The 27,855-nt window shown below is 37.4% G+C and overlaps 1 protein-coding gene across 2 annotated transcripts; it reads right to left on the reverse strand.

Annotated features, from left to right (window-relative positions):
- Nucleotides 1–459: 459 nt before the first annotated feature.
- Nucleotides 460–27,855, reverse strand: NAA35 (N-alpha-acetyltransferase 35, NatC auxiliary subunit). Of its 2 annotated transcripts, XM_058865058.1 has the most exons (24): nucleotides 27,667–27,855; nucleotides 27,194–27,333; nucleotides 26,201–26,344; nucleotides 23,486–23,519; nucleotides 21,934–22,048; nucleotides 20,750–20,824; nucleotides 19,447–19,614; nucleotides 18,492–18,558; nucleotides 17,713–17,756; nucleotides 17,079–17,129; nucleotides 16,254–16,337; nucleotides 15,311–15,425; nucleotides 14,640–14,818; nucleotides 13,501–13,560; nucleotides 12,101–12,207; nucleotides 11,808–11,874; nucleotides 10,469–10,567; nucleotides 9,095–9,273; nucleotides 7,379–7,515; nucleotides 6,354–6,421; nucleotides 5,977–6,117; nucleotides 4,250–4,372; nucleotides 3,231–3,311; nucleotides 460–2,751 (listed from the first exon to the last, which is right to left on the reverse strand). In XM_058865058.1, the coding sequence occupies exons 3-24, from the start codon at nucleotides 26,322–26,324 to the stop codon at nucleotides 2,692–2,694; spliced, it is 2,178 nt and encodes a 725-aa protein (XP_058721041.1). In that variant the 5' UTR covers nucleotides 26,325–26,344; nucleotides 27,194–27,333; nucleotides 27,667–27,855; the 3' UTR covers nucleotides 460–2,691. The 2 variants fall into 2 exon arrangements, with proteins under 2 accessions (XP_058721041.1, XP_058721042.1); XM_058865059.1 differs by lacking the exon at nucleotides 27,194–27,333.

Raw genomic sequence — 27,855 nt, forward strand, 5'->3', positions numbered from 1 at the left:
TGTACCTTAAGATATCTAAATATGCAAGTGGAAGGCTGGCTCTTTTGTGCACAACAAGAACATTAGTTGTCATCAAATGAAGGTCAGAGTTTAAGTCAAATGATTCCTATTAAGCCTAAACACAGAAACAGTTCACTAACAGTTTTTCACCATTTAAGACCTAACAGGTCTGGGTTACTACAGTCAACACAGCAGGGAAAACAAATGCTTGTAAGCATCTGTTCTGACAAGTATTGGTCAAGTCAGGTTATTGGGATTTTTTTTGCAAATAATGACATGTTTTAATATCAAAATGTTTACCCGTAATTTGAATAAAAATATTTACCCATCATCTGAGCGTTTCCTAGGACTTAATCTGTAAACAATTATGCAGCTGAGATTTAAATTTATCAGGATTTTAATATTGATTGTTAAAAAGCATATATTCTAACAGTAAAAAATAGACAGTGAAACACTATATTCAAGTTGAATGAACCTTTACCAGTATCAAGTTAAAAATTCCAAAGAATCAAACACTTTATGATAATTAATATATTGCCAGAGAATTATTTTAAAACTAATTGTTTTGGCTATTCTTCTATACATGTCTGGGCTTCTCCTAGCCACCTGGATGTTGTCCTCCATAAATATGACCACCTCTGGACAAAGCACACTTGTAAACCTCTGTGGGCAAAGGGTCTGAAAACCTGCATAAGATCAATGTTCAAAAGCATGAAGGACTACAGTTTTATTCACAATGACTTCAATCTAACTCAGGTGGTAGATTTCTAGTAAGCAAGAGGCCTGTATGTCTACTGTATAAAATTTCAGAATTAAAGGGACCCTTAGTTGAACAAGAGATTAATTTGGAACCATCGTGTACATAGTGTTGTCTCTCACTAAAGTTTTTAGTTGTATGAGGCATTAGTATTCTGTAACCATCTTGGTATTATATTAGCACTTTGGTTTGGTGTTCTTTACAACTAAACCTGACCATTTTATATAAGCATTTAAGAGTAATCTTCTTTAATATACTGCTGTCATTCTGCACAATTCATCCAGTTCTAATTGCAATGAAAAGGGGAAATATTATTATTGCTATTTTCTAGATTCTGCAAATCACATGTAATTTGTTTTCTTTTACTTGCTGCTTACTTTGGAAAAATAACAAAGGCTGTCCCTGAGATACTGTTACGTAGTTCAGGATTTTTAAGATGTAAATAGTCACAAAATCTTTCCCAAGATGCAAAATGAATGCCTTGTGCCATTTTACACCTACATATTTCCAGGCTTTTTATTCCTTTGGCAGCTATATGGAAGCATTCAAGTATGTTAATCATGATGATAAGCAAACATGTAATGTAATAATACCATCTTCTTAGCACAGAATTTGGAAAAAACATGTCTCCCGGACAGTACTTCTGCTTATTTCAGGAAGCTGCAAATTGTTGGAAGACAAGTGGGTGTTCCACTTTAGAGGTTACTCATTGTATTCAAGTTCTAGCTCAGCAGTGCTGCTGCTCAGGGGATGGAAGATGAAGTTATATTAATCCACAGTAAAATTAGGTGACAGGATTAACACCAAAAAATGTCTTGTATGGTCAGTATGGAGTTACAAGCCCATCCCTATGGCAGAAGTTATTGTACAACAAAATGAAGAGCTGTCCTGTCCACAAAAGGATTTGCTTGTATGGCCTAGGTATGACACAGCCAGGGCCAGGTCTGCTTTTTGCACATTTTTTCCTCACTTGTAGCAAAAGGTTGCTCTTTTGCTACAACACAAAGGCTTACTTCTGTTATTTCACATCTGAAAGCTTGGGAGGCAGAACTATTCCAGGAAGGCAAGGGATAGGTTTGGGGTATCTCCTGTTTTGGATATCTACCTGTAAATTACTACAAAACACAGTAGGATCCAGTGGCCCCATTGCAGTCAAAAATGGAGGATAAAGATCATGCACATGCAGCAATCCCTTCTTTGCACGAGCAAATACTAGGATTGTAACAAAGTTGCAGAGTTCGTAAATAGAGTCCTCAATGTCTGGTGCTATTGCTATTGACTACTGCAGTGTCTGCTCTGCAGATGCTCCAGCATTTTGAGAAAAAAAGACAAAGGAACCAATTCCAACTAGGAATCACTCACTCAATAGTTAAAGGGCTAATTTTTATCAGCTCTCAGTCTCTAAAAAGATAATTTTAGCTTGAAGGATGTGGTGAGAGAAAAAAACCCCCAACATTTCTCTGCTTGAAAAGTGAGCAGTTCTGATACAATTAAGCAAAAACATAGAAACTCAATCTTTCCAGGTGACTTCCTTAAATGCAGAATTGCAGTAGCTCAGCTGTGCACATCAGATATGAGGCTCTATTGCATGATTTTTATTCCGTTCCTAGCCCATCACTTTGTCAGAACTCAGTAATAAAAACTATTTATGATTAGAATCTGTAATAATATCAACTAAGATACAACATTCTTTAATAATACAGTTGATTAAAATCAGCTTCACGCAAAAAAATTCAACAAATTTATACAAACCACTTTAAAACAGCAGTTGTCATTCAAATCACATAAAGGCAGCAGACTAAAAATATTCCACATAACAGTACTTTTATCCTGGACGTCGCTGTAGTCCAAGTGCAGCACTAGTTACTCCCCCTCCTATAGCTGGTATTTGCCACAGATATTCTTCAGGTATCCTAAGAAAAATCTCTTGTCCTTCAAACAAGCTTCACAACTGGGAAGTATTTATGAGGAGAGAAGTCGAATTCTGGAGGAATCTATGAAGAAAAGATTTTGAACATTAGCAGTACTACTGCATTTAATACTCATAATGAGAACAACCTGCAGACAGAAAAAAAATTAAACAGCAACAGATTGAAAAAAAATAACTCCTTGTGGAAGCCAGTACTATCATACCTTTGTTTGCACAAGCTGCTTGTTCCTGCAATACCATTATTAGTCTATGTTGTCCCATATGCATTCCCAATTGCTTTTCCTCAAAACATTTATAGGTGAGAATTTTCCAGATTTAGATAACTACAATAAATTATTTTCAGAGGAAAAATAAATTAAGCTACTCTTCCTATTCTTAGAGTAACTACAGCTTGAAAGCGCTCATTTGGCTCTTAAGAGATCTGTGGTGGCTTTGCATAGAATTAGATGGACCATTCAGGTTGGGAAATCTCCAGATCATTGAATCCAACCTTAATGTATGTTTTAATACATTTTATGTTCAATTGAGCTGACATTTCCTTACCTTAGAGTCTTTCTTGTGGCCTCCAGCCAGCAGCTTCATGACCACAATATTGGGTTTTGCAACTTTTAGAATTCGATTGACCTAAACACAAAACAGAAAGTCCTCAAGTCAAAGCATTTGACCTCACAATTATTTCAAAGATAATACTGTAATGTTGGCATACTATTAGCAATACAGCATGATCTCTTACAGGATCAGTTTAACAGAGATGAGACTGTTTTGGATTTGCTTTTAAGTACAACAGCTGAATTAATTAAATTTAATGAAGGGTGCATTTATTTTAATAGTCACTTTTTGTAAAATTCAACAGACCTTAGAAACCATAGCTTTAACAATTCTTGAACAAAAAACATAGGAACTATGGCAAGTTCTGTGGCACTCACGAAAATAAAGGTATATTTAGACTAGGCACCCAATCTTCAACATTGCAACACAATGGTAAGAGGAACTAATGTATGAAACAGGTGGCTTTTTGCATGGAAGTGCTCTGGATCTGCTCAGAACTACCTCTTAAGTATCTTGGCCTCAAATAAATAGCTCACTTGTGAGCACCACCAGGATCCAGAGAGGAGAAAGTGATTTGTAAATTCTCAGGAGGATCTAATCCTGTAACTATTCTTAACCTCCTTAGACATAGCAGAAGAAGCATTGTCCTTGCTCCAAGGTAGAGTCACAGACACTAGAGATTTTAGGCTACGGACAAAGAGGGAGAAAATCCTGCCCATTTTACAGCAGAGTGCTAAGGAAACTGCCCCAGGGAACAAGTGCCAGACTCAGTCCTCTTTTGGGTTCTCAGCAGAGAGAGTTTTTTTTAACAGTGAGCACAGCTATATGCTAGTTGATATACTGAAATAGACCACCGTGCAAGATGCCACCACTCTCCACTGTCTACTCCTTAATCAAAGCATTCAGCTTTGCCCAGCATTTTGATGAAGTACATTTTGGATCTCAGGGAGATCCAGCTGGAAACAAATACTTTATTTTGAGCAAATACTCCTTTTCCAGTATTTCAGTCTTACCTCATTGTCTGGATTTGGAATGTTCTCAAGAATCATTTTAGCTTGCTGGTAGTGCTTGCTAGCTGCCATGTAGAGATCTGATGACTGAGGAGGTGGGCTATACTTATTTAAATCAGACATTTCCTAGTGTGTTACAGAAATACATAAATACATATTAAAATATATAAAATTGAAATTAAAGATTGTTTTTATCACATGACTATATTCAAGAGAAGAGTTATGTCAACCAAATACTATTTTAAAAGTCAAAATCGAAGTTGAAAACATTTATTTGAAATGGCAAAAGGCAAACGACCACAAAATGCTCAACTATTATAGTGCCGCAAAACATAATGAAGTTCTCATAATCTGTATAAAACAGTCTCTCTCTTCAACAAGTTGCCATTCGTTTGCTTTAATAGTGGCACACAACAGGGTATGAAATTACAGGCAAAAAATAAGAGAAAAAAATAAGTATATTGTTTACTTAAAGCTACAGCAAGTCAGATGCTGAAACTGTATGAAACTTCATTTAATGTAATTTTGATTCTTCCAGGTTTTTTTGTTCTTAATTAGGCATTAAAAAATAACCCTTTAATGACAAGGAGAAAACCATGATAATTCCTTAATTTCCACTACAACAGTTCATAACATTAAACTGGGGAAAGTAACTGAACAGAAAATAGGACTGTTTCAGTTCAGACTAACCCCACAAGTGAGACTAATAACTAGCTGGGTGAGCAGCCAGGGGTACTGCAAACACCTAGTTGAATACAAGCCAACAAGGTGCTCTTTCTACAAATCAGACAAGCCTCATATGGGAGTATACAAGCAGGAGTACGGTCAACATATCAAGGAAGGCTATCATCCTGAACTCAGAATTTGTGTTCTGTTATTTCTTTTGCTTTGTTATCTGAAATACTGCATCCACGGCTGGATCCACTCAGTTCAAGAAAGATGGTGAGAAGTGGAGATGGTTGGGGGCCTAGAGCATATAAGCCACAAAGAGAGGTCAGTGGACCTGGACTTTTTCAGTTAGACAGGAAGGCTGCTAATGGGTAACAGCAGACAACAACTACCCAAAAGACAGCTACAAAGCTGTAAGGAGATAAAGGCTCCTTGTTTATAATGGCAAACAATTGATGTGAGAGGCCACAGGTTGTGGCTTGGTAATTCAGACTGGACATTAGGAAAAAAAGAGTAGTGCAGCCCTCAATTGCTTTATGACTTAAAGGATCAGAAAAAAGTAACTGGATCGGGTTTAACCAAAGAGGTTGGAAAATCACCAACCTTGATTCTTTTTCAGATTTGACCAGACAAAGACACAGGTAATTGTAATGTTACTTCGAGACTGGAGAAGCCAAGCCTCCATTGGTCCCTTCTAAACACCACTCAAAACTAACTTTTTTATTTTTCCATTTGCTTGCTGCACTAACAAAAATATGCTGCTATAATTAACCACAGCCAAGAAATCTGTTAATAGATTTCCAAGAAATTTTATATTCATGAAAATTAACAGAAGCATCTTAAACTGCCATATTAGACCAATTTCTAAACATTAAGTTTATAAAGACTTCAATGCAATATATATATTTCTTGCACAAAAATAAAGCTAGAAGTCCTCAGCATTATGACATAGCTTCAATGTGAACTTTGAGGCTTCTTTTACTATGACAATGATATTTAAATCAGGTGAGTAAATGACTTGTATAAAAGCATGGATAGCACCACGTTTGAAAATTACTCACTTTAAATTGCAGGTAGTGCACTGGTGGTGGCGTTATAACACTGTTGAATGGAGCAAACCTGTGCTCATATCGAACTTGTTCACTATCCAGTTCAAACTTAGGTTTTCTTACTTTGCCATCCATGTCAAAAGCAATCATTGTCTAAAAGGAAAGGATAAACACAGTGAAAAATATTAGCTTTATGTCATATTTCGCTGTGAGGAAGATCAAAATTATGATTTAGCTATAACTGGAAGAACAGAAAAACTGTGGGGAATTTACCAGAAAATTAAAAATCTGAACTTAATTTCCAGTCCCACTACAAGGAAAGAAGGCATGCAATGTATGCAGGATACTATTACAAAAAAAATGAAACAAATAGAACACAAATTAGTTACCTTGTACATCCCAGCACACATATTTTGATATGCTTGACTCATGGTGATTTCTCTGCTGAGAGGGCGAACTGCAAATTTTACATAAAAACACATTTTTTAATTCAATGTATGTACATGTATTAATTTCAGGTCAAAGGAATTCTTCAGAATTTCCACCAAGTCACATAACTCGGAATTATATTTTAATATAACTGAAGTATACAAAGCCTAGACACACATTTCTGCTGACCTGGCTCCTGGTTACATAGAAGACCTCAGGACACACCAGTCACATGAACACAATTCTGATCTCAATGAAATAAATTGGTCAGTGGTATTCCCATGACACTATAAAACACTGAACGACAGCCTCAAATTTACAGTCTGTACACAAGAGGCCTAGTTCAGGGATCTTTTTGACTTCTAGGGCTAAAAACTTAAAACTTAGCACTTTTTATCCTAATAATCCTGACATCCCTCTTTTAAGTTTCCCCTTAGTTTCCAGTGTTTAATTAGTGCCAAACTGCCCAACACTTGGCACCTTAAGTACATTAGTAATGTTCAGAACTTCTAGAGACAATGGAATTTAGTTGATATGATCCTGAGCTGTTCAATTGTTTGTTCCCCTTGAAAAGGTGGCAAGGAAAACTCATCATTGTAAAATTAAGAAATATGCTTTAAGAACTTTTAAAGCCGAATAGAAATTACAGAAATATGCAGAAGTCTAGTGTTTGAATTTAGTTACAGTCACTAAAAGCATAATTCTGCAATTATAAGATTATAAACTCTGAGAAGGTCCAGCACATAACACAATGGATGAAACTGAATATAAATGAGTTTGTGTTTTTCCAAAAGATCTATTTCAAAGTAAAAAACTACATAAACAGGAAATTCCTAAAAAGTTTTACATTCAGCCTTCATAAACATTAGGATATTTTTCCTACCCATATCAGTGTTGGCTCTTTAAATTTTGAATTTTAATTCTACATGGTTGCATGAAAGGGGAATAAAAAGAAGTCTTGAGTTAACACTCTACACCTAGGTACCTTTCTTCTTTTTCTTCGTTTTCTTACTACTACGGCCTTTCTGTTGTTCCTCCATTATCCTCTCCTCTGCCATCTGGGAGCTGTCGGCACGGCTCAGTGTTGACATCAGCCAGGCATAGAGGAACTCAGAGAGATACCTGCACAGAAGTGGTACAGAGCTGTTACAGGCTGCAGCGCACCGTGCACTCGTGCTGCGCACATCCCGCCGAGCACCAAGGCACTTGCTCCAAGAGGTAAAGGACGAGTCCCAGCAAATGACAGTGTTTATGGGCCATGAAAACTCTGTTTTGCATGGCTGGAATCAACACATCAGTCTACATCTGTGTTCTGGTTCAGATTCAACCACTAACAGCTAAAGGTATGCAAGCTTCTAACACATTTACTAAATGAAGTCCAAGCTTCTTATTTCAAAACTCCTGTAAGATCACATTTTTCTAGAACTACTCCCCCATCAAATGAAGTGGTTTTTTTTAAAGATACTATGTTAATACCTTTTCTACTTTTGTTACAACTTGTTGTTCTGAGAAACATAATGACTACTGGCTTTTTCAAGCATTCAAAAGCTGTAAATAAACACACAATATCCATATGCAGCTCTTTCAGAGTTAAAGACAACTTTAAGAACATTTTTTAGGAAGTGGAAGCAAGTCCAATAAATATCTTAATTGACTTCAAATCAAAAGGAATAGGGGAAAAAGAGAATAGAAAAAAAAATTCCTATTTGGAGCACAATAAAAATGTAGTAATAGTTATAAAAAGTTGTAATCAGAAGAAAAATTACTGAGAAATTTGAGTTTCATTTGCACATTACCTCTCAGAAACTGCTTCTTTTTTTTCTTTACTTGAGTAAGAAAGCAGTTGACATGACAATTCCAACTAAGAGTGGTTTTATTAAAATGGTAGAGGGAAATACGGGTAGGTAAAAAAAATACTGTCTCATGCAAAAGTTGGTGTTACTTTTTGAGTTAGTACTTGAAGAATATTGCCATCTTCTGGTAACTTCTGAAATATTAATATTCTCATTTAATCCACTGTTGAAACAATATAGAAACACAATGCATTGAAGTTTGTGTCATTTTAATTGATTTTAGTCTTTCCATAAGAAGGCTTATGTCTTACATAGGAATCTCTTGGTCGTTTAAAAAGAATTAAATCATCTTTTGGCAAAGGCAATTAATGATGAAAAAAAATTAATGTAAATGAAAGTGGAAAAATAAAAGTATTCTGTCTCCAAATAATGTGATAATTTTCACTAAAGGTGGAAGATGTCTTTTCAAATATACCCCAAATAAGAAGTTAATTTTAGCTAGTCAACTTTCAGATTTCAGTTATGTCTTAAAACTTTGCAGACCTTTTCCAGAATACTAGAGTTCAATAAGACTATTGATCCTGATACTATGAAGGCAGAAAAGAATAAAGGAAATTCCTTTTCTCCTGCTTGCTCTTGTCCACAAAAATCAACACTTTTATTGTCAGTAGACGAGTGAGAATTACTATTTCAGGAAAGAAAAGTACACTATTTAGTAAAGTCTAAAAAACTAGAGACTGATGGATTTTTTTCTCCACTTGTAGTATTATAAATAAGTGAACTAAACACAATGTTGATCAAGCTCGAGATCATAAAATTGTATTTCAAGTCCCTCCTTCAAGTATGTGTAATTATAGCTCTCTGGGAGCATCCCTCCTAGAAGAACTGTCAATAAAGCATTTTCGTACCAATAGATGTAGTAATATTCATGCATACTGTAAAGTTCTAACTCGAAGCCACTGAGAAGATACTGTATCATAATACGAAGGTTATGATATAGGACCCAGGTGCCCAAGCAAGCCAAATGTTGCCTTTGTGGTTCCTGCTTCAGTAACATGCTATGAAGCGCTGCATCTACTTTCTCTGCCTGTTAAGAAAAAAAAAAAAAAAAAGACCTCAGAGAGGAGGAAAAGTATGACTGAAACAGTATCCCAAGCCAGAAATAAAATCTTAACCAAATCTTAACAAATTGTTGGTAATTTTATGCTCCAGATTACAAGATGGAAATAAGTCTAGAACTGTCAGAAAACTGGAAAGTAAATTCTGCTGCACAGAACAAAAATATTCTATACAGTAATATAGCAAGAACATTAGATAGGTAATTTGTAATTTTAAAATGTATTTGTATATAGATCATTAGCAGTCACATGTGTGCAAATTCAGGACCCATTATATGCTGTTGTTCTATATCAGCAATAATTACTTCTCTTTTTTTAAAAAACCTAGCTGCATTGAAAAAATAAAACTTACAAGCTTTGTATACAAGAAAAACAGTGTTCCACCAGAGTAACTAAAATACTGCTAAGACAAATTTTGTCTTAAGAAGCTAGTATGGAAGACATGATGATGGAATATCATCAGTAATCCCAAACAGAACAATCTATACAACCTGCTACAAAATGAAAAAAACAGTACCTCAGCTACAATACTGCAAAACAAAGCTAGAGCACACAAAATCTCCCTCCAATTCTAAGTTCCTCAGTTGTTCTCCTTGCCATATACATCTTGGGAAATATTTTATCTGGCTCTCACTGTTGAAGAAACCTATTTCTAGCAAAAGAAAATAAATTTTTCCTTCTCATCTCTCCCCATACTTGAGAAAATCAGTTGGAGCTCATATTTTAAACAGTTATTCTTTTACTGTCTCTTTAATCATTATAAAATTTTGCACTTTACATCTTATGTTGTAGGTGTAAAGCTGAATTTTCAAAGGTGTCTTGTAAGTATGCCTTGTGGACATCTCCCTGGTTACCTCTTGCAGACTGACAATCACAAGCAGGATTGAGACTAAAAGCTGTGCAGTTACCATTAAATTACATCCCAACAGGTTTTCCCAAAGTCTACTTATTGGACAAAGTTAATCTTAAAAAATATAGTATGTTTTTGTTCAACACATCTAGCACAAAGTTTCTGTATGCATCCTAACAATTTCTTGTGCTAAATTTTCGAAGTCCTTGTCTTAAGGATCTTGCATCACTCATTTAGAATTTAGTACCATGCTTCACTCAGCATAGTAATATACCTGTACAGAAACTTAGCTGGCCTGCTGCCTAGGACATTACCTCATCCTGTAGTGTGGCAAATTCCTCAAGGATGTGACCCAGTTTATCTCTCTGACGAGCTCTGTTGTGTCCATGGATTTGAATCAGACTACAGAATGGCTGAAAGAAGCAAAGTGTAATTTTAAATTATCAATGCAACTTTGAGAATACAGGAGAAGTACTATGATGTCTAGGCACCTGGTTTATACATCTATATTAGGAGGTGGGTTCATTAATACTCTACAAATAGCAAGTTAGCAGGAAAGCAAATTCTATGGAGTGATGCAAGAGCCAATTTCTCTGTACACAAGTCGATGTGAGATTGGGTCAGCATCCTTTAGGAAGGTTACCAGAGCAACATGTTTGGGGCAAAAGAGGTATTTCTTACGCCTAAATCCATGTGCCCAGGTGGTTACGGTGCCCAATGGTATCCTGGCCTGTATCAGGAACACTGTGTCCAGCAGGACCAGAGCAGTGGTTGTCTCTCTGTACTCCTTATGGAGGGGCCATATAATTTCTGGGCCCCTCACAAGAAGACAGACTGAGGGGCTGGAGTGTGTCCACAGCAGGGCGATGGAGCTAGGGAAGGATCTGGAGCACAAATCCCGTGAGGAGTGGCTGAGGGAGATGGAGGTCTTTAGGTTGGAGAAAAGAAGGCATGGGGGAGACCTTATCACTCACTCTCTACAACCATGTGAAAGGCAGATGCAGCCAGGTGGGGCTCATCTCCCCTGTCAAGTGACAGGACAAGAGCAAATGGCTTCAAGTTATGCCAGGGGATGTTTATACTGAATATTAAGAAAAATTCCTTCACAAAGAAGTTTGTCAAGCATTGGAACCAATGCTTCTCAGGAAAGTAGTTGAGTCACCGTCTCTGAAGTATTTAAAGGATGTGTAGTCATGGCACTTGGGGGCTTGGTTTAGTGATGGACTTGGCAGTGCTGGTTTGGACTCCATGAGCTTGAAGGTCTTTTCCAACCTAAAAAATTCTGATTTTCTTAAGGTTTTCATTGTGCCACATGGAACAGCAGAATCTTTTAAAACAATTATTGAAAAACTGAAACTGGACAAAATGTAAAAATTATTTCATTAGTGCTATGCATTTGTGATATGAAACTACTCTATAAAGAGACAGTAGATGCAGATTTCTTAAAGAGTGAAATGCTAAGTAAAAATTTGAAGCAGGACGAAACCAGCAGTAATTACACTGTCTTTTTAAAAGGCATCACCAGTTAAAGACGGCCAACTTTTTCAATTTTGCCTTCATGCCAGGTGTGTAAAATAACTGGTCTCATTTTCAAATGTATGCAAATCTGCCAAGTGCTCACACACATACATGTTGTAATTGGAATGAACTTACCCGAACACAATGTGTGACAAAGGAATCAATGTAGTCTTTTGCCTGGTGGTTATTATAAAGACAACACCTAAAAAGGAAATATCCATGTACATACACATTTTTTATAAATGTCACCAGTCTATGCAGCACAAAAAACCAAAAGAAATATGAGTGCAGCAACAGCAACTGACTCCTTCATACATAAGCACTAAGTACAAAACGTATGTTTTTTGTACATTTGTCACTGCTCTTGTAAGCAGAGATTATTTTATCAGACATGTAAACACATACAAGTACACTCAAAATACACTTACTTTGGAGAAAGTACTGGAGGACTGACGAAAGACCTTAAGGCATCTTTAACCATGTCTTGCATGAGGTGAGTACCAAACACCTTCTTGTTATCTACTAGGAAAGTTGTCTAAAAGTAAAGATGTATTTTAGAAACATGTTTTAAGTTAAAAGTATTGCTCTAGAATTACTGATAGAAAGCTTTGGCAGTAGCTTTTAAATATAAGAAACTTGTAAGATTGCTTTAATAATTAAAATGGTTCAACTAGATCCAAGGTTAAAGACTCAGAAATACTGAGATCTGACACTTCTGTGGTATTCCAAGGACACCAAATACAGCTCTATTACTTGCATAATAGAGTGCATGCAAAATTGTTTTACTTCTTGGACTTTGAAGATGATAAATCAGACATTTCTGAAGATTAGTGTAAAACATGTGCCTTCTCTGGAGGCAGATAAGGGTATATCTCCGGACTACTGATGATGTTTTTCAATCCCTCTGGATGCTATTGTTTACATCAATCATGTCTGATACTCATTTAACTTCCCTCCATGAGCGCTGTGTCCCTTTCTTATATGGTTCTACAGCAGCTGAAGAAAAAAGTCTGCTGTCACCCACAGGGATTACAAAAACACATGTAATGGAAGGTGAGAACACACATGCTATGAACACATTTTATTTGTCCATAGTTATAGTCCACTGGCTCTACACATGGTTTAATAGGGATCAAATACAAAGAAGTTCTGGCATCTAGGGGCACCCTATTAAAATCAAAAACTCCTAGAAGGAATATTCATTCAGAATTAAAGAATGTATAATGCACTTTCAAGTAAGAGAAGCAGTGAGCAGAAATAGCCTGTTCTGCACCAATCATCAGTTTTACTGTTGTAGCAACAGAAGCAGTCTATACATTAAGTTCTGTCCAAACAGGGAGATGAATACAAACACCAGCCCCAAAATGGCACAGCACATGGAAAGCAGCATAAAAGTATGTGTACAGGCACAGCTTTATGGTAGAGAGAAAAAAAAATAATTGGATGCCTTCTGTTTTAATTAGCATGTACTAAAAGATCAAAGCAACAGTATTTAAAAACTATTTTAAAAATTAGATTAGAACATAAGCCTCCACACATAGAATCACAGAATGGTTTAAGGTGGAATGGACCTTAAAGATCATCTAGTTGCAAGCCCCCTGGCCTTGAAGACTTGGTGGAGCATCCACAGCTTCTCTGGGCAACCTGTTCCAATGCATCATCCTCATAGCAAAGCCTTTCTTCCATAATATTTAATATTTAAATATCACCAGAACATTTTTTACCACTTAAATATTATTAACTTATATGAAAATTATTGAAATACTTAATAACAGGAATTCATAATGAATACAGAAGTATTGTATTAATAGACATAATTAAGACTTGCCTGTAACAAGGATCTTGAAAGAACACATGGTGATTGCTCACTAAACTCACAGAAAAAGTCCTAATGTATATGTAGGAAAAGAAAAAAAGACAAATCAGGTTAATATGCCAATTTACGGATGTATAAATACATACCAAATCAATTTTACACACACACTTGTATCTTTCCTAAACAAATACATACAACTGTGTAAATACACCTATGTTTTGTTTAAAAGCATATACAAACATAGCATAGCTTACACCACTTGTAAGAAAGAGACTGTGAATAGCTTGAATAGAACAGATTATGAAGATTTTCTGCAATTACTTACTACTTAACAAAAAGGTTTCTGAATTTTCAAATACAAAAACTAGAAAAATGATAGTACAGAAAAAATTACTATGAGATTGTTAAGGTCATGATGTAACTACACCAGGTATTGAACAAAATTAAGAATTTATTTTAAAAAATTGATTTAAACCCAGGGAAGGTTTAACTGGTACCAGATGCTTTATGCAAACACTTCTTTAATTAGTTAACAGGAAATAGGAAGACAAGAAGTTTGATGTAACTGTATCTCTTATCAGTCAGTGAATGCATGGATACCAAAAAATATTTCAAACATTTAACTGTCTTCTAATAGATGTAGGCAGTAACTAAGAGTAACATCAGTTATTCAGGAAAGAATATAAGCAGGTGCTTAACTTCATGCCTATTTAGGGAACTGCATGCTTAAACACCTATTTAGTGCTCTCTCATGTTATAGGCACATGTGCAGAATACTATTTAAATAATTTGAAAAAAAAACCAAACAGGCATATAGCAAAGAATTATGTTCTGATGCTGCAGACACAGCTCTTCAACCAAAGAAACCTGTTTGGCTTTTGCCACTAAGATGCATAATTATTTAATGAATTACAGGAAAAGTGAGAGGTTTGACAGGAGAAAAGGTCTTTATCAAAAGAAGAAAAGTGGTAACTATCAGGAAGGACAATAAACTTTGAAATTGTACCTAACAGTGATAAACACCAAATACATAAGTAGTGCTCAGTTTTCTCTCCAGTGAGCAAGAGCATGCATATATGGAATGATTTTTTTTGCAAGTCACATTTTCAGATCTTACTTTTTCGCAATAAATAAGAAATATTCATGCTTACCAGTATACAGTGCAAGTTAGTTAAGTTGACTACTTCACATACAGTTTTTATTCGGTCTATTAGTTTGGAAAAATAATTGACCATCTCTTCCCTTTTAATAATTTTTGCATATCGAGGGAAAGTTGGAGGCAGCAATCTCTGATTAACAAGTGGCTCAAACCCCATCATAATAGGATGATCTTAAGCAGGAGGTGAGAGAGACAGAGAAAAGCTACATATAAGTTGTGTTTTCAGAACCTTCTAATAATAGCACAAATTATTCAATTAGCCAAAATTAATTAAATGACAGTTAACTTCCTGAGACTCCAACAACCCAAATAAGACAATAATTACTCTTTAAAAAACCCAAGTCCTCAACACCTCAACATTCACCTATATAAACAACTAAGTACCATTCCCATTTTAAAATGGCATATACGCTGATTCTAAAGTTCACATTATCTCTGACTTTGAAATGACAGTATTGCTTTAGGGAGAACCACCACCTGGTAAAATAAATTTAAAATCAAACAATGCAAATCTGTACCAACTTGCATAACAAGTATTTTAGTTCAAAGTAAGTGATTTCAAAAAGTGATTTAAACTTTTTTTTTTTAAATATACAAATGTATTTACATTTATGAAGGGATCATATCCAGGAAAAGGAAAAAGTGGACTAATTTGATACGTACCTCCTTTAGTGGTATCATTCTGTGCCTGCATACCATGATGCAGTGAATTGTGTATAGCAGAGAGCAAGTCAGCTGCCTGAGTCATTAGTTTCTGAGCTTCTGCAACTGCACTTGTCTGAATGGCAGGAAAAAATTATTAACATTACAAACCAATACATTTTGACTATCTAATTAATATTAGTATAAAAAAAAAGAAAGGCATTAAGATTCTAATATTCTTACACAACCAATTCTGAAAATAACCCAAACAACCCAGTATTTTTGTGGGGAAGCATTCTTTATATTTTATGTATCTGTACATAAAATAAATGCTTTATATTTTGCTGTGTAAGACTTTACAATAATTACAACTGAAAGTCTTGTATACAATACATGAGAGTCTGCTTGTGGGGGGCACGTAGTTCTATCCCTTTGCCATATAACATGAAGCTTCTTCCCCTCTCAGCAATTAGGAAACCTTACATTCAAAAAACAGGCTAATGGAACAAAAAAACAGCTATGGAATCCAATTAGATTCCTCTTCTCAGACCAAAGATGTCTAGATATGAATTCAGTATCACACGGAAGGAAAAGTTAACAGCTCTTGGACAAAACACTGCCTCAATGTCAGATAATTCCACAGGAGGAGACTGAACTCAGGCAAGTTTTGCTCATGTGTGTGAAAAGAGTAATTACAAATCCATAAATATTTTCAAATGTTTTGTAATGAATATTCTGTCTTTCTGCAAGGCCATAATAATGTCAGCTACTAGCCTTCCCTGTGTTTCCAACTTCGAACAAAAACTGAGTATTTGCCACTGCAAGGATTTATTCACAGCTTTAACTCCATCCACATCAATTCAAAATCTCCTGAATCTACACAGTAATTGCCTGATTTTGAAGAATGAAAAATGGGGATTTCACAGGATCCCAATGCAAACACAGAAACACCAAATGAACGTACCTCTTTTTTTGTAAAAGCTATTAGGACAGTCAGTAAGACGCGGGTAAACTTGACTCTGCTGAAGACAGCTAAACATTGTTGATGCTGTAATAAAATTATACTGCTAATTACTAAGCAATAGGTATTAGATCACAGAACCACAGAATATCCTGTGTTGGAATGGACCCAGAAGGATCATCCAGTCCAACTCCTGGCGCTGCACAGGACCACCCCAAGTGTCATACCATGTGCTTGAGTGTTGTCCAAATTTTCCTGGACTCAGAGAGTTTTGGTGCCGCGACCATGTCCCTGGGGAAATTGTTCCAGTGCCCAGGCACTCTCTAGGTGAAAACTCTTTTTCTAATATCCAACCTTAACATCCCATGACACAGCTTCAGGCCTTTCCTGTCACTGGTCACCACAGAGAAGAGACCAGTATCATTGCCTGCCCCTCCTCTTCCCATCACGAGAAAGCAATGAGGTCTCCCCTCAGTCTCCTCCAGGCTGAACAGACCAAGTGACCTCAGGTGCTACTCAAACAGTTTCCCCTCAAGGCCCTTCGTCATCTTCATGGTCCTTCTTTGGACATGCTCCAATACCTTAATGGCTTTGTTGTATTGTGGTGCCTGGAACTCCCACAGTACTCCTGCCCCCCCTGCACAAACTACTATACAAAATGCCTTGGCGTGCCCAGACTGGCATGTCCTGCTGTTTGCCAGCTCTTCCTCAAGCTCCTGGATGGTCACACTTCCTGGCTGCTTCTTATATGCATGGGTGTCATTATACCATATTTAAATATCTCATCTACATCCATGAAATCCAGGAAAAAAGCAAACAATTAATTACTTCAAGTTCAACCTCTGGATCTCTCTCTTCTCCTTGTCGACTTCTAGTGCTCTGCAAAGTAAAGAAATGTCAATTAATTTACTAAAAATTGCAAAGGGAAGCTACTGATAAAATCCCTTTGCCTTCACTAAAACATCCACCTGTTAAATAACCCGAAAAACCAGTTTTCAAATTCAAAATTTCTTTATATATAATCCAGATACTTGAAAGACTCTCCTATAGTAATAAGATCGAAGTAAATTCTGCAAATGAGCAAGGAAAATGCATGAACACCACACATTGCAAGCTGCGGTAAAGGAAAATTAAGCAACTTCTTTAACACTACATAGTATCCCTGCATAAAATCTCAAAGTTAAATACCTACTTTTTGTAACCCAACCCAGTGTTATCTTCTACATCATGATTCCAGCTACTACTACTAGTGAAGCAACTACTAAAGAATTTACCAATAAAATCTGAAGATCTAGCTAGACGGCAAACTAAAAGCATGTTACAGAAACCATTGCAGCAGTTCTTCAAAAACCCCACCACAATGACACAAACCTCCTTTGCTCCTCATAAACCAACTCCCTGCCCCAAACCTATGTTAAGTACACCTGGAATGTAATTGATAAGACACACACAAAAAAAATACCTTCACTCGTCTTTGCAAGTCATCTTCTACATCTTTTAGCATACCTGGAAAAAAAATCACAGCATGATTAAAAGCTGAGAAGCCCAGGCACACCTACACCACTCAGAGGAAAAGAAGTCTTGAGGGGAAAATAAACTTAAAAGTGCTTTGCATATCCATTAGCCAAAGACCAAACAAAAAAATAATCTTGTGAGGAACGGTGGGGATGTCTTGGAACAATCAAAAATCAGAATATAGGTGAATTGATGCAAAGCTAAAGTGTGCACAAACTTTTCAAAAATAAATCAGTGAAAAGCTCAAGTACATATAAAAAATCATCAAAAGATTAACATACATACTTATGTATGTACCTAATAAGGTATGTATCCATAGCTGTAGAACTACTATATTGCTTTTTTTTCCTAAAGCAGCTTGTTTAGAGGACAGCAAATTGTGAGGCAAAAAAGTAGCACTCGAGCAATGGACTTTCCAGTGGTCTGTATCTATACCATTAGATAGGCTCATGCCTAACCACTTCACTGGCACAACTAAAAGCACTTCTTCTGTTTCTCAGGCACTTAACAAGAAAACTGAACCCTTTTTCCAAGGAAAAATAATCTGATTTTGACTAAGTCATAAGGTCAAAAATGATCTTTTAACCAAGTCAGCAATTTCCACAAGACAAATAAAAAACTTAACTGCTGAGACTCCCAGCAATTCATCAGATGTGTCTGAAAGTAATCACATGCTCAAAAGAAAAAGAGACTGCTGGACAGATAAAAAGGAAGCAGAAACTGTACCTGTAACTCTAAGATCTGTCACGCTGTTGGCCATTTTAAATCCATAAGTCATTGACTGAAAATCTTCCTAAAAAAAAAATCAAGGAAGCAGTATGCAATGAAATATAAAAGTTGTAGTTACATTTTCAGATTGAGGTTTTCTTTTTCATTTGGGTTTTTTGGGAGTTGTTTTCTTATTAGGTTTTGGGTCTTTTTGCTAGTTTTTCTCTTTTGTAAGAGTGGTTGGGGGTGTGCTTGTTTAATTCCATCAAGTATAAAGTCCAAACGTATCCTACACAGATGAATACACTCAGAATGAATACACTGAATGACCTTCCCACCCATTTCCAGCCTCAGGTAATTATTTTCTGCATAAATCCTTAATACCAATATGCCATTCATATTTTCATCAAGTGACACCCTACCAAAATGTTGCTATAGAACTATAGAACTAAAAATGTTACTATAGAACTAAGAACTATATCTGCAAGGTAGTATTTGATCCATTTTAGATAACAGTCACCAAGAGTGACTTGTCCATGCTCAGAGGAAACAGAGATTGCTCTGAGCATAAAAACAGGACTCAGATCCCATTGCCAGATGGACATTTTAGACAAAAGACAATCATGACTATCGAACACAGAAAAATAAATAAATTAAACTGGAAAAACACCACAACTGTAAAGGATTTCAAATGGTTAACCACAAAACTTGCACTGCTTCTTGAGTAAAATATTTATGTGTCTCAAGGAAGTATTTATGTGTATTCAAGGAAAATACAGAAGAGAGCATGAAACACCTTCATTGGGAAAAACTGCATTTTTAAGGTATCCAGTCTAATACTTTTAGGATGATGAACTGCTATTCCTACAGTAACCTTGAATCAAACACTAACAAATGTCACTAATATATTGTTTTACTTGCACTACTGTGTAATATTGCATAGTTAACCCCACAGGAGATGGGAAACACATACCTCCTCAAAAACAGCTGCTTTGTTAACCTTTTCTCTGGCAATATCACAGATTTTTAGGATTCCAAGGGCAAAAGCCTTCATAGCAGGATCTTCTATGAAGTCTGGATTATGAATATAAAGGCAAGTGAATACTGTCTGTGCCAAGGAATGTCCTTCTAACCATGTTATCTAGAGAAAAAGAAATTAAATATTTTACTCATGACAGCCAAGTCTTCAATATAGATCCATTCTTTTTCCATTTTACTGTGCTTCAAAGACTCATCAAGAAACTTCTTATCAAGACAACCTTCCAAGTACCAAAAAAGGGCAAGGGAAGGTGTTTCAAGCCTAGAACTCTTGTGTTGGATAAACCTCTTCTGTTAAGTTCAGGCCTAACCCCTGTGATTTAGACATGACATTATGTTAAGAGACCTTCACATTTATAAACCTTCTCTGCATAAAGAGTGAATGGAAAATGCAAATGACTATGAGACATGTCACTAATGTTCTTCATGTTCTCTCTCCTTTACAACATAGAGCTTCTTGTCACAACCCCCTCTCTGTACCACTTTCACATTTCTTTAAGCTACAGGGAAAGACTCAGTAACTTAAATTTCTATCTTGAAATAGCAAAAAATAAAGTATAACCATATTTTTAATATCACCACTGTCCCTTTTGGGGACCAGAAGTAGAAAACAAATGATGGTACACTTATCAGATATACTATGATCTTCACACGTCTTTCTGACTAAACTGATTGGAAATGTTTTAAAAAATATTATTGATGTAATTTTAAAGAGTAATGGAAAATAATGAGTATAATTTACTGAGGAAATTAAAGCATATACACAAAAAAAATTGCAATTAATGAGGAACTGAGAGTCAACTTATTTCTTCCAAATGGATTTATTTTCTTTCTTCAAAATGCTTCTGTAAGCTCACTCAATTCTGGCTGTACAGAAAGGAGCAACAGAGTGCTACCAGTTACTGCACACCCAGCTTTCAACACAGTCAAACATCAATACACAGCAGGAAATCAGAAAATGTACATTTATAAAACCAGAAACTATGAAACCTTTTAAAGGTTTTAAGGTACTATCAGCTATCTTCCGTATTTCTTGTAGTAAAAAAATTAAAAATTAAAATTAAGCCTTTCAAAATAGACAGTGCAAATAACTAAATGGAAAGTAAAATACATGTAGGTATTTTTTGCTTGATCAATCTTTTTTTGAGTTCTGCTGTTTTTTTCTTTTTTTAAGATGCATTAAAGGATTATATTTAGAATGAAAAAACCTCTAACCACAGGAACAGAAAAATGCTCACCAAACAACAAAAACACGTGTCCATTATTCCTACCAGTTCAGGTGAAGTGAGATCCTTTATTTTAATGGTGCCATCCTTCAAAAAAAAACAAACAAACAAAACAACAAAGACCCTAAATACTATGGAAGCATACAGGCAAAACACAGCTTATTTGTACCAAAGCCAAGAAGGAAATTAAAATTTGTTCAAGACTTCAGAGTAATCGTACACCACTAGCTTTACCAACCAGCTTAATAATATGTCTCAAATTCTTAAAAACTTTGCATTCCCATCACTGACCAAACATAAAACTACCCAAAGAGAATGCTGAAGTAACAGTTCTTATTTATTACTAGCCAAGAAAAGCTTAAAGCCAGTTAACTGCTAACACTAAAATCACAAAACAATATAATCATAATAAAAATTGAACAGGGAATAATATGCAGAATCAATTCTTTTTTCTAACTGGAAAAAGTGTTTTACTGGAAAGTGTTTTACTGCCTTAAAGGTCAACACTAAAAAGGCTACATTTTAGTGTAGGCTTTGATCATTTAACTTGCCCAGTGTATGCAATCCTGCATACATTCTACATGACTTAGCCAGCGTTTTATGGAGTTCTCTGACTCCATTCCAAATGTTCACTGTAAAAAAATACTTTTCCCTCTGAGTTCATTACTTTTTTCAAAATAATAGCAAGTCTTTCAACCCTGCCCTCCAATTTACCTTAATCATAAATAAAAAATTAATCATTACTGTCAATGTTGGTAAGTTATCCAGCTTCTTCTCAATGCTGATAAACTCAAAGAATGATACAGCGTTAATTTCCAGCTTTTTTAAGAAGTTGGTTTCCATTCAGGTTAAATAGAAGCTAACAAATACATCTTCATATAAAAGACACATTTTGGGGAAGCACAGAGTAACTTGCAAAACAATGCTGGAAATAGATTTATTTGAGGTATCAATACCCAATAATTTCACAGTACTTTTCACTGGAAGAGTTAGTATCATTGTGGTAATGCAGGTAACAGGAAAGGTAAACATCACAAGCTATTTTTTACTTAATTATCCAAAAGGAAAAAAAAATCCACATAAATTTCAAGAGAAGATTGAAAACACTAATTATGCTGTATTGTGCTTAACTGTAATTTGACAAAACTGTATATTTTTAAAGACAGTGTAGGCAAACCCAGGAAGTTCACACAAACCTTAATAGCTTGCTCAAAGTTAAGAACCTTTCTGTTAACTTGGTTTCCAATCATACCAGCATCCATCTTGGGATCCATCATTTCAATGGCAGACATGGCTTCAAAAAGACCAAAACTAAGAACAGAAATAAAAAAATGTGCTGAATGTAATTATTTTATGCAAAAGAGTCTTCACAGACTAATGAAAAAGAGCATAGGCTGACAAACCAAGTACACTGTATTCTGACCACAGGCAATAAGGTATGTGAACATTAGTCCTGATCTTCAGAGATAATGGTTTTCAGCAAGTTAAGGATCCCTCAACAAGTTTGTGGGAAAACAGATGGCAAAAAGTAAAAGAAAATTATTAGCTTTTCTCTAAGGATAAGAACATTCCTGAGTGATATATCCTGCTACTGTAGCTTTGCACACTTGTTTCTATAAACTTCATAGCATGTTCTTAAACATCATGTAAAATCATAGACTGATATTAACTGAACAAGCTCTTGTTTATTACACCACACCCAAAAAAACCAAGTAAGATACATCCCCCACACACTAATGATAATATACATGACATAGACTAATATATATTGAATATACTAGCCTTGTTTAAAATGGGCATGTTGAGAAAACTGATACAAAAAACAAAAACCCACAGCATGCGACCACATGTCACTTGTAGTCAGGGCATAAAAGCTTGCAGAAGAGCCACCCCAGAAGAAGCCTTGCCTACATATGAAGGGATATAGTGCTTCATTTTAGCATGACATCCATCAGAACTCCTGCAACAGTCTTTATTATACAAAAAGTTTATTGCATGTAGCATATCTAAAGTCTGAAAAGTGGACTTGCTGTATTTGCTCTGAAATGCTCTTATGTATAAAACTACACCTGAAAATGTGCTTTGATTCAACTAAGTAAATAGCCGGTGACATCCCTGTGCACACTTTTAAGCAGGTTTTCGTTTAACAGTGGGCATCTGTTTTCTGAGCTATTAGTTTCAAATATAATTTTTTTCTACTCAGGCGAACACCTTCACTAAGAAAAGAATTTAATCTTTAAAATATTTAAATTATTTAAATTCATCTTTCTTTAATAAATTCAGCAAGCCTTCACCACTTGCTTCTTGGTGAAATATGCTTTCAATGTGTAGAGTTCTCACTTTCTGCTTTAGCATGTTATTTAAGTTGCATTAAAGCATACAGATTGTTTACCAAATACTTGATAGTGATGTTTGAAGCAACCAAGTTTAAAGTTCTTCTGGCCTTTTCTTGTTATGAGAAATATCCCATAAAGTAGTGCAGTAATGTAATCAGCACAGATCATAAGATGTTCTATGAACTCTGAAATACAACTTCAATCATGTTGAAAAATGTAATGTTATACTTAGAGCATCAGATATGTTCAGCATTCATACAGATGCAGCATATACACACTGCAAAGAATGTATTATGTTTTATATACTTGAAATATCTTACTTAAAGTCTAAGAAAGCTTAGTTATTAGATAACATTAACATGTAAGCAGTAATCTTATCTAAAAGCCAGAACCATCCCACACACATACTTACAGCTTGTCATGAAGCAGTTCTCCTAACTTCAGTTCTACAAAGGAAGAGGACAAAATGAAAAATTACAATCATTCTAGCACAACTTTTCCAGAGCAGCCTTGTCACATACCAAACTGCCTTATGCCACAAGAGAGTAAGCTGCAGGAGGCAAATCAGGCATTTATACTTGCATTGAGTTTGCATGGCCTGGGTTTGGTAGCTTGTTACGGGGTGGCTACAGGGACAGGTTTTGCAAGAAGCTTCTTGCATGTCCAGCAGAACCAATCCCTGGTGGCTCCAGAGATGGACATGCTGCTGGGCCATTCAGAAACAACAATACCTCTGTGGTAACAGATTTAAGAAGAAAGAAAAACAAACAAAAACGTTGCACAGTTTTAATTGCAGACGGAGAAGAGCCAGGTGAGAACATGGGAGAAAAAAAGCCCTGCAGGCACCAAGGTCAGTGCAGAAGGAGGGGGAGAAGGTGCTCCAAGCGCCAGAGCTGAGATTCCCCCACAGCCCCTGGTACAGCCCATGGTGAGGCAGCTGTGCCCCTGCAGCCCAGGGAGGTCCATGGGGATGCAGAGATCCACCTGCAGCCCATGGAGGAGACACGCTGGAATAGGTGGATGCACAAAGGAATCTGTGAACCCAAGGGAGGGCCCATGCTGGAGCAGCCTGTCCTTGAAGGACTTGTACCCTGTAAAAGAGTGACCCAGGCTGCAGCAGTTTTGGGAGGACTGCTGCCTATGGGATGGACTCACACTGCAGCAGTTTGCAGAGTGCACTCACACTGGAGAAGTTCACAGAGAACTGGCTCCCATGGGAGGGACCCCACAGTGCAACAGGGAAACACCTCCCCTCCCTGAGCAATGGGAGAAGCCCTGGGTGATGAACTGACCATGACCCCCATTCCCTGTCTCCCTGCACTGCTAGGGTAGAAGGCAGAGCTGGAAGGAGGGAGAGGTGATATCAGAGAGATACTTGTATCTCTAAATTAAGCCTGTTTTTCCCATGACAGGATTTAGTGAGTGATCTCTCCCAGTCCTTATCTCAACCAATGAACCTTCACTGAATTTTTTCTGCTCTGACCAGCTGCAGAGGGAGGGGAGTGAGCAGCTTTGGTGGGTGCCTGGCATCTGGCCCAGGTCAACCCATGACACTACTGCTTTTACTTCCAAAGCACTTTCAAGACTGAGAGACTAAAAAGACTAGTGGTTTACAGTGTGTCCTTATCTCTCTGTTATTCTAGTAGTTAATGAAGTTTTAGAATTACTAAGCACACAGTGCACTCACAGCCCGAAAAGCTGATATCCTGGGCTGCATCAGAAGCAGCGTGGGCAGCAGATAAAGGGAGGGGATTCTGCCCCTCTGCTCTGCTCTGGTGAGACCCCACCTGGAACCCTGCATCCAGCGCTGGGGTCCCGGCACAGGAAGGACGTGGAACTGTTGGTGCAAGTTCAGCAGCAGCTAACAAAAATGAATGGAAGGCTAAAGCACCTTTCCTGTGAAGACAGGCTGAAAGAGTTGGGGCTACTCAGCCAGGTGAAGAAAAGGGTTTATGGAGAATATCTAGCATCCTTCTAGTTCATAAAGGAAGGCTAGAAAGAGCTGGAGAGGGATTTTTTACACAGGCATGTACTGACAGGACAAGGGGAAATGCTGTCAAACTAAGAGAGATTTAGATCAGATATAGGGAAGAAATTATGTACCATGAGGGTGGTGAATCAATGGAACAGGTTGCCCACAGGAGTTGTGGGTCCCTCATCTCTGGCACTGCTCAAAGCCAGGCTGGATACAGCTTCGAGCAACATAGTCTCATGAAAGATGTCCCTATCCATGGCAGGGAAGTTGATACAAGATGGTCTTTAAGGTCCCTTTCAACACAAATCATCCTGTAATGATTATTCTGTGAAATAGTAGCATCTGAATAGCCTGGAATACAGCTGTTTCCGCTGCTCCTTTATTCAGGTGCCTTAGTCTTTTCCAGGGGAGACTACCAAAAATCTTGCCTTTCGTTGTAACTTTTAAAGGAGTCTTTAGATATATTTGATGAGCACACAGATGTAAGCAATATAAATAATTATTTTAAAGTAATTTAGAGTAATATTGAGAAATAATAATAATAATTGAGAAATTGTGTTTATCACTCTGTAATATTCTGTGTTGTAAGATGCAGTTTCATATTTATTTTTCCCTAGTGTCACCATAAAATCAGTTGAAAAAACTGTAAACTAGCAGTAGTACCTAACAGTAATAAAGGCACTGTTTAAACAGAAGCAACTGCTTCCCCATTACTGAGACGTGTTGCATCAGTTCAAAAACTTAGACTTGTTTCAAAGATCAAACATGATGCACTGATGAATTAAATAAATTACTGGACACTGGAGGTCCAAAAATATACAAGAAAGAAATAGTGTTGACTCTGCATGCAGGAATGACACTTTTGCTTGGCAGAAGAGACAGGAAGAAATCTTTGCATAGGAAAAAAAGCAGACATGAAAAAGCATAAGGTGAAAAAACTTTAGTTAAAGAGGCATTTATGTAATCTGGAAGAGGAAGCAAAGTGAGGTGGCTCATGATAATTCCCACCTCAGAGTTACCACAGAATCAATGTAGCTCATTCACCTGAAGCTTGAATCTGGGTCAAAACTATTGCTCAAAAAAGCTCAAAGAACTATGCTTAGGCCTCCAAAGGATGCTAAGTTTTCTCAGAATGAAAGGATTACAACTCACCTCTACAAGCTTCTTCAAAATCCTGGGTTATATCTATCCAGCTGGTATTACTCTTTTCCATCTTGTCAGGCATACCGAGTTCCCATCCTGAATCATCATCTTCTACTGTAGCTTTCATAACCATGATGCCGCACCTTTAAATTCCTGTCAGAGACACCATATATTAGCACAAATTAGAGAAAGTGCTTCACAGGAATATTTTTTTTCTTTTCAAGAATCAGGTAAGAATAGGAAATGAACTAACATTTTATCTAAACATCTACTGTTACACAGGACCAACAGAAAAATTCTTACTAACAAAAACTCTTTAAGAAAAAGCTTTTGTTATGCATTATTTCCTTACCAGTAGCTTGTAGGCTGTGAAACCTTAAAAGCTAAGGACACCAAAACATCAGCTGTACACACCCATACTAAAGTGTCTACTGTCAAATTAGAAATAAAATCAGAAGCATAACAACAGATGCAGACATCACAATTTTCTTTTTGTTCTTTTATACTATTAGTATATCTAGTAATATTATAATTAATTATATATTGTAGTTTAGAGGTAATATTATATATTACATATATATTATGATATTAATAATGTTCTTCTTACTGCTCTGCAACACGAATTGAAAAGAGGGTACTGTAAAACTGGAAAAAGACTTATTTCCTCTGATACCTTCTGCAGAAAGCAGCATCAAGGTTGCAGTACTAAAGTTAAGCAAGTTCAGACTGGAATATAAGTTTTAAACTCCACCGACCAGTTACTTCGAGCTGGTTTTGTTCTTTCACAACCTCCCTACACGCGGGCAGTCCCGAGGACTTCCACTCTTTCCCGGTCAGCCTGCCTGTGAGGTATCAGCGATACTGAACTCCCACCATGCTAACGAAGCTCTCGCAAGAGACAGCTGCGAGCTCGGCAAGCTCCGAGCAGCTTAACCACAGCCGCCACGGAAGCTTCAAACAAAGGCCGCAGTAGCAGAAGACCTCCCGGGCATCGGGAATTACCAAAAACAAAGAGGAGGATCAAAAGGCCTTCGAACAGCAGCCCGGGGGTCCCCTCGTCCCAGCCAGGCTCAATCTCCGTCGGGGGCCGTCAGGGTGTCACCAGTTCTCAAGCGACCGCAGGGACTGCCAGGCTCAGCAGGCTGGGATGAGGAAATACGTGGGAAATCAATTGTAATAAATTAAATTGCCCCTTGCATTTCGGGACAACCAGGCCCCTCGGGCTCTCCTCTTCCCACAGGTCATCCCAACTCCGGCGCTGACAGAGCCGCAGGGCCGCGCTGCTCGGCGGGCCGGCGCAGCTCCCCGGGGGCGCCAGGCACCGCCGCCTGTCCTCCCGGCTCCTGCGCCCCGCCGCAGAGGAGGGGCCACCGCGCCGCCCGCCCCACCGCGGGCTCCCCCTTCCTCCGTCCCTCCCTCGGTGCCCCTGCAGGCTCTGCCTGCGCTCCTCGCCCCGCACCCTCCCCGGGCCTCACCCGCTACGTCCCACGCCGCTGCCCGCCGCCGCTGCTGGCCGGGCCGCCGCCGCACACGCGCAGACCCGCTGCTGCTGCCGCCGCCAGCAGCTCGCGGCCTCGGCCTTAGCGCCCCGGCGCAGCCGCACACAGAAAGCTCCGCCGCCCCACCCCTGCACGGCCGCCGCTCACCGTAGCGGCGAGGCGGGG

Source organism: Poecile atricapillus, chromosome Z (assembly GCF_030490865.1).
Source record: "Poecile atricapillus isolate bPoeAtr1 chromosome Z, bPoeAtr1.hap1, whole genome shotgun sequence".
NCBI lineage: Eukaryota > Metazoa > Chordata > Aves > Passeriformes > Paridae > Poecile > Poecile atricapillus.

What these genes read in the sequence shown, in the direction of transcription:
- NAA35 (XM_058865059.1), bottom strand. Translation starts at nt 26,324, where the DNA reads ATGGTTATGAAAGCTACAGTAGAAGATGATGATTCAGGATGGGAACTC. An exon ending in CTAACTTGCACTGTATACTG is followed by an intron (nt 13,561 to 14,639) that starts GTAAGCATGAAT and finishes CATATACATTAG; the next exon opens with GACTTTTTCTGTGAGTTTAG. An exon ending in TGTGTGCTGGGATGTACAAG is followed by an intron (nt 6,118 to 6,353) that starts GTAACTAATTTG and finishes CTTTCCTTTTAG; the next exon opens with ACAATGATTGCTTTTGACAT.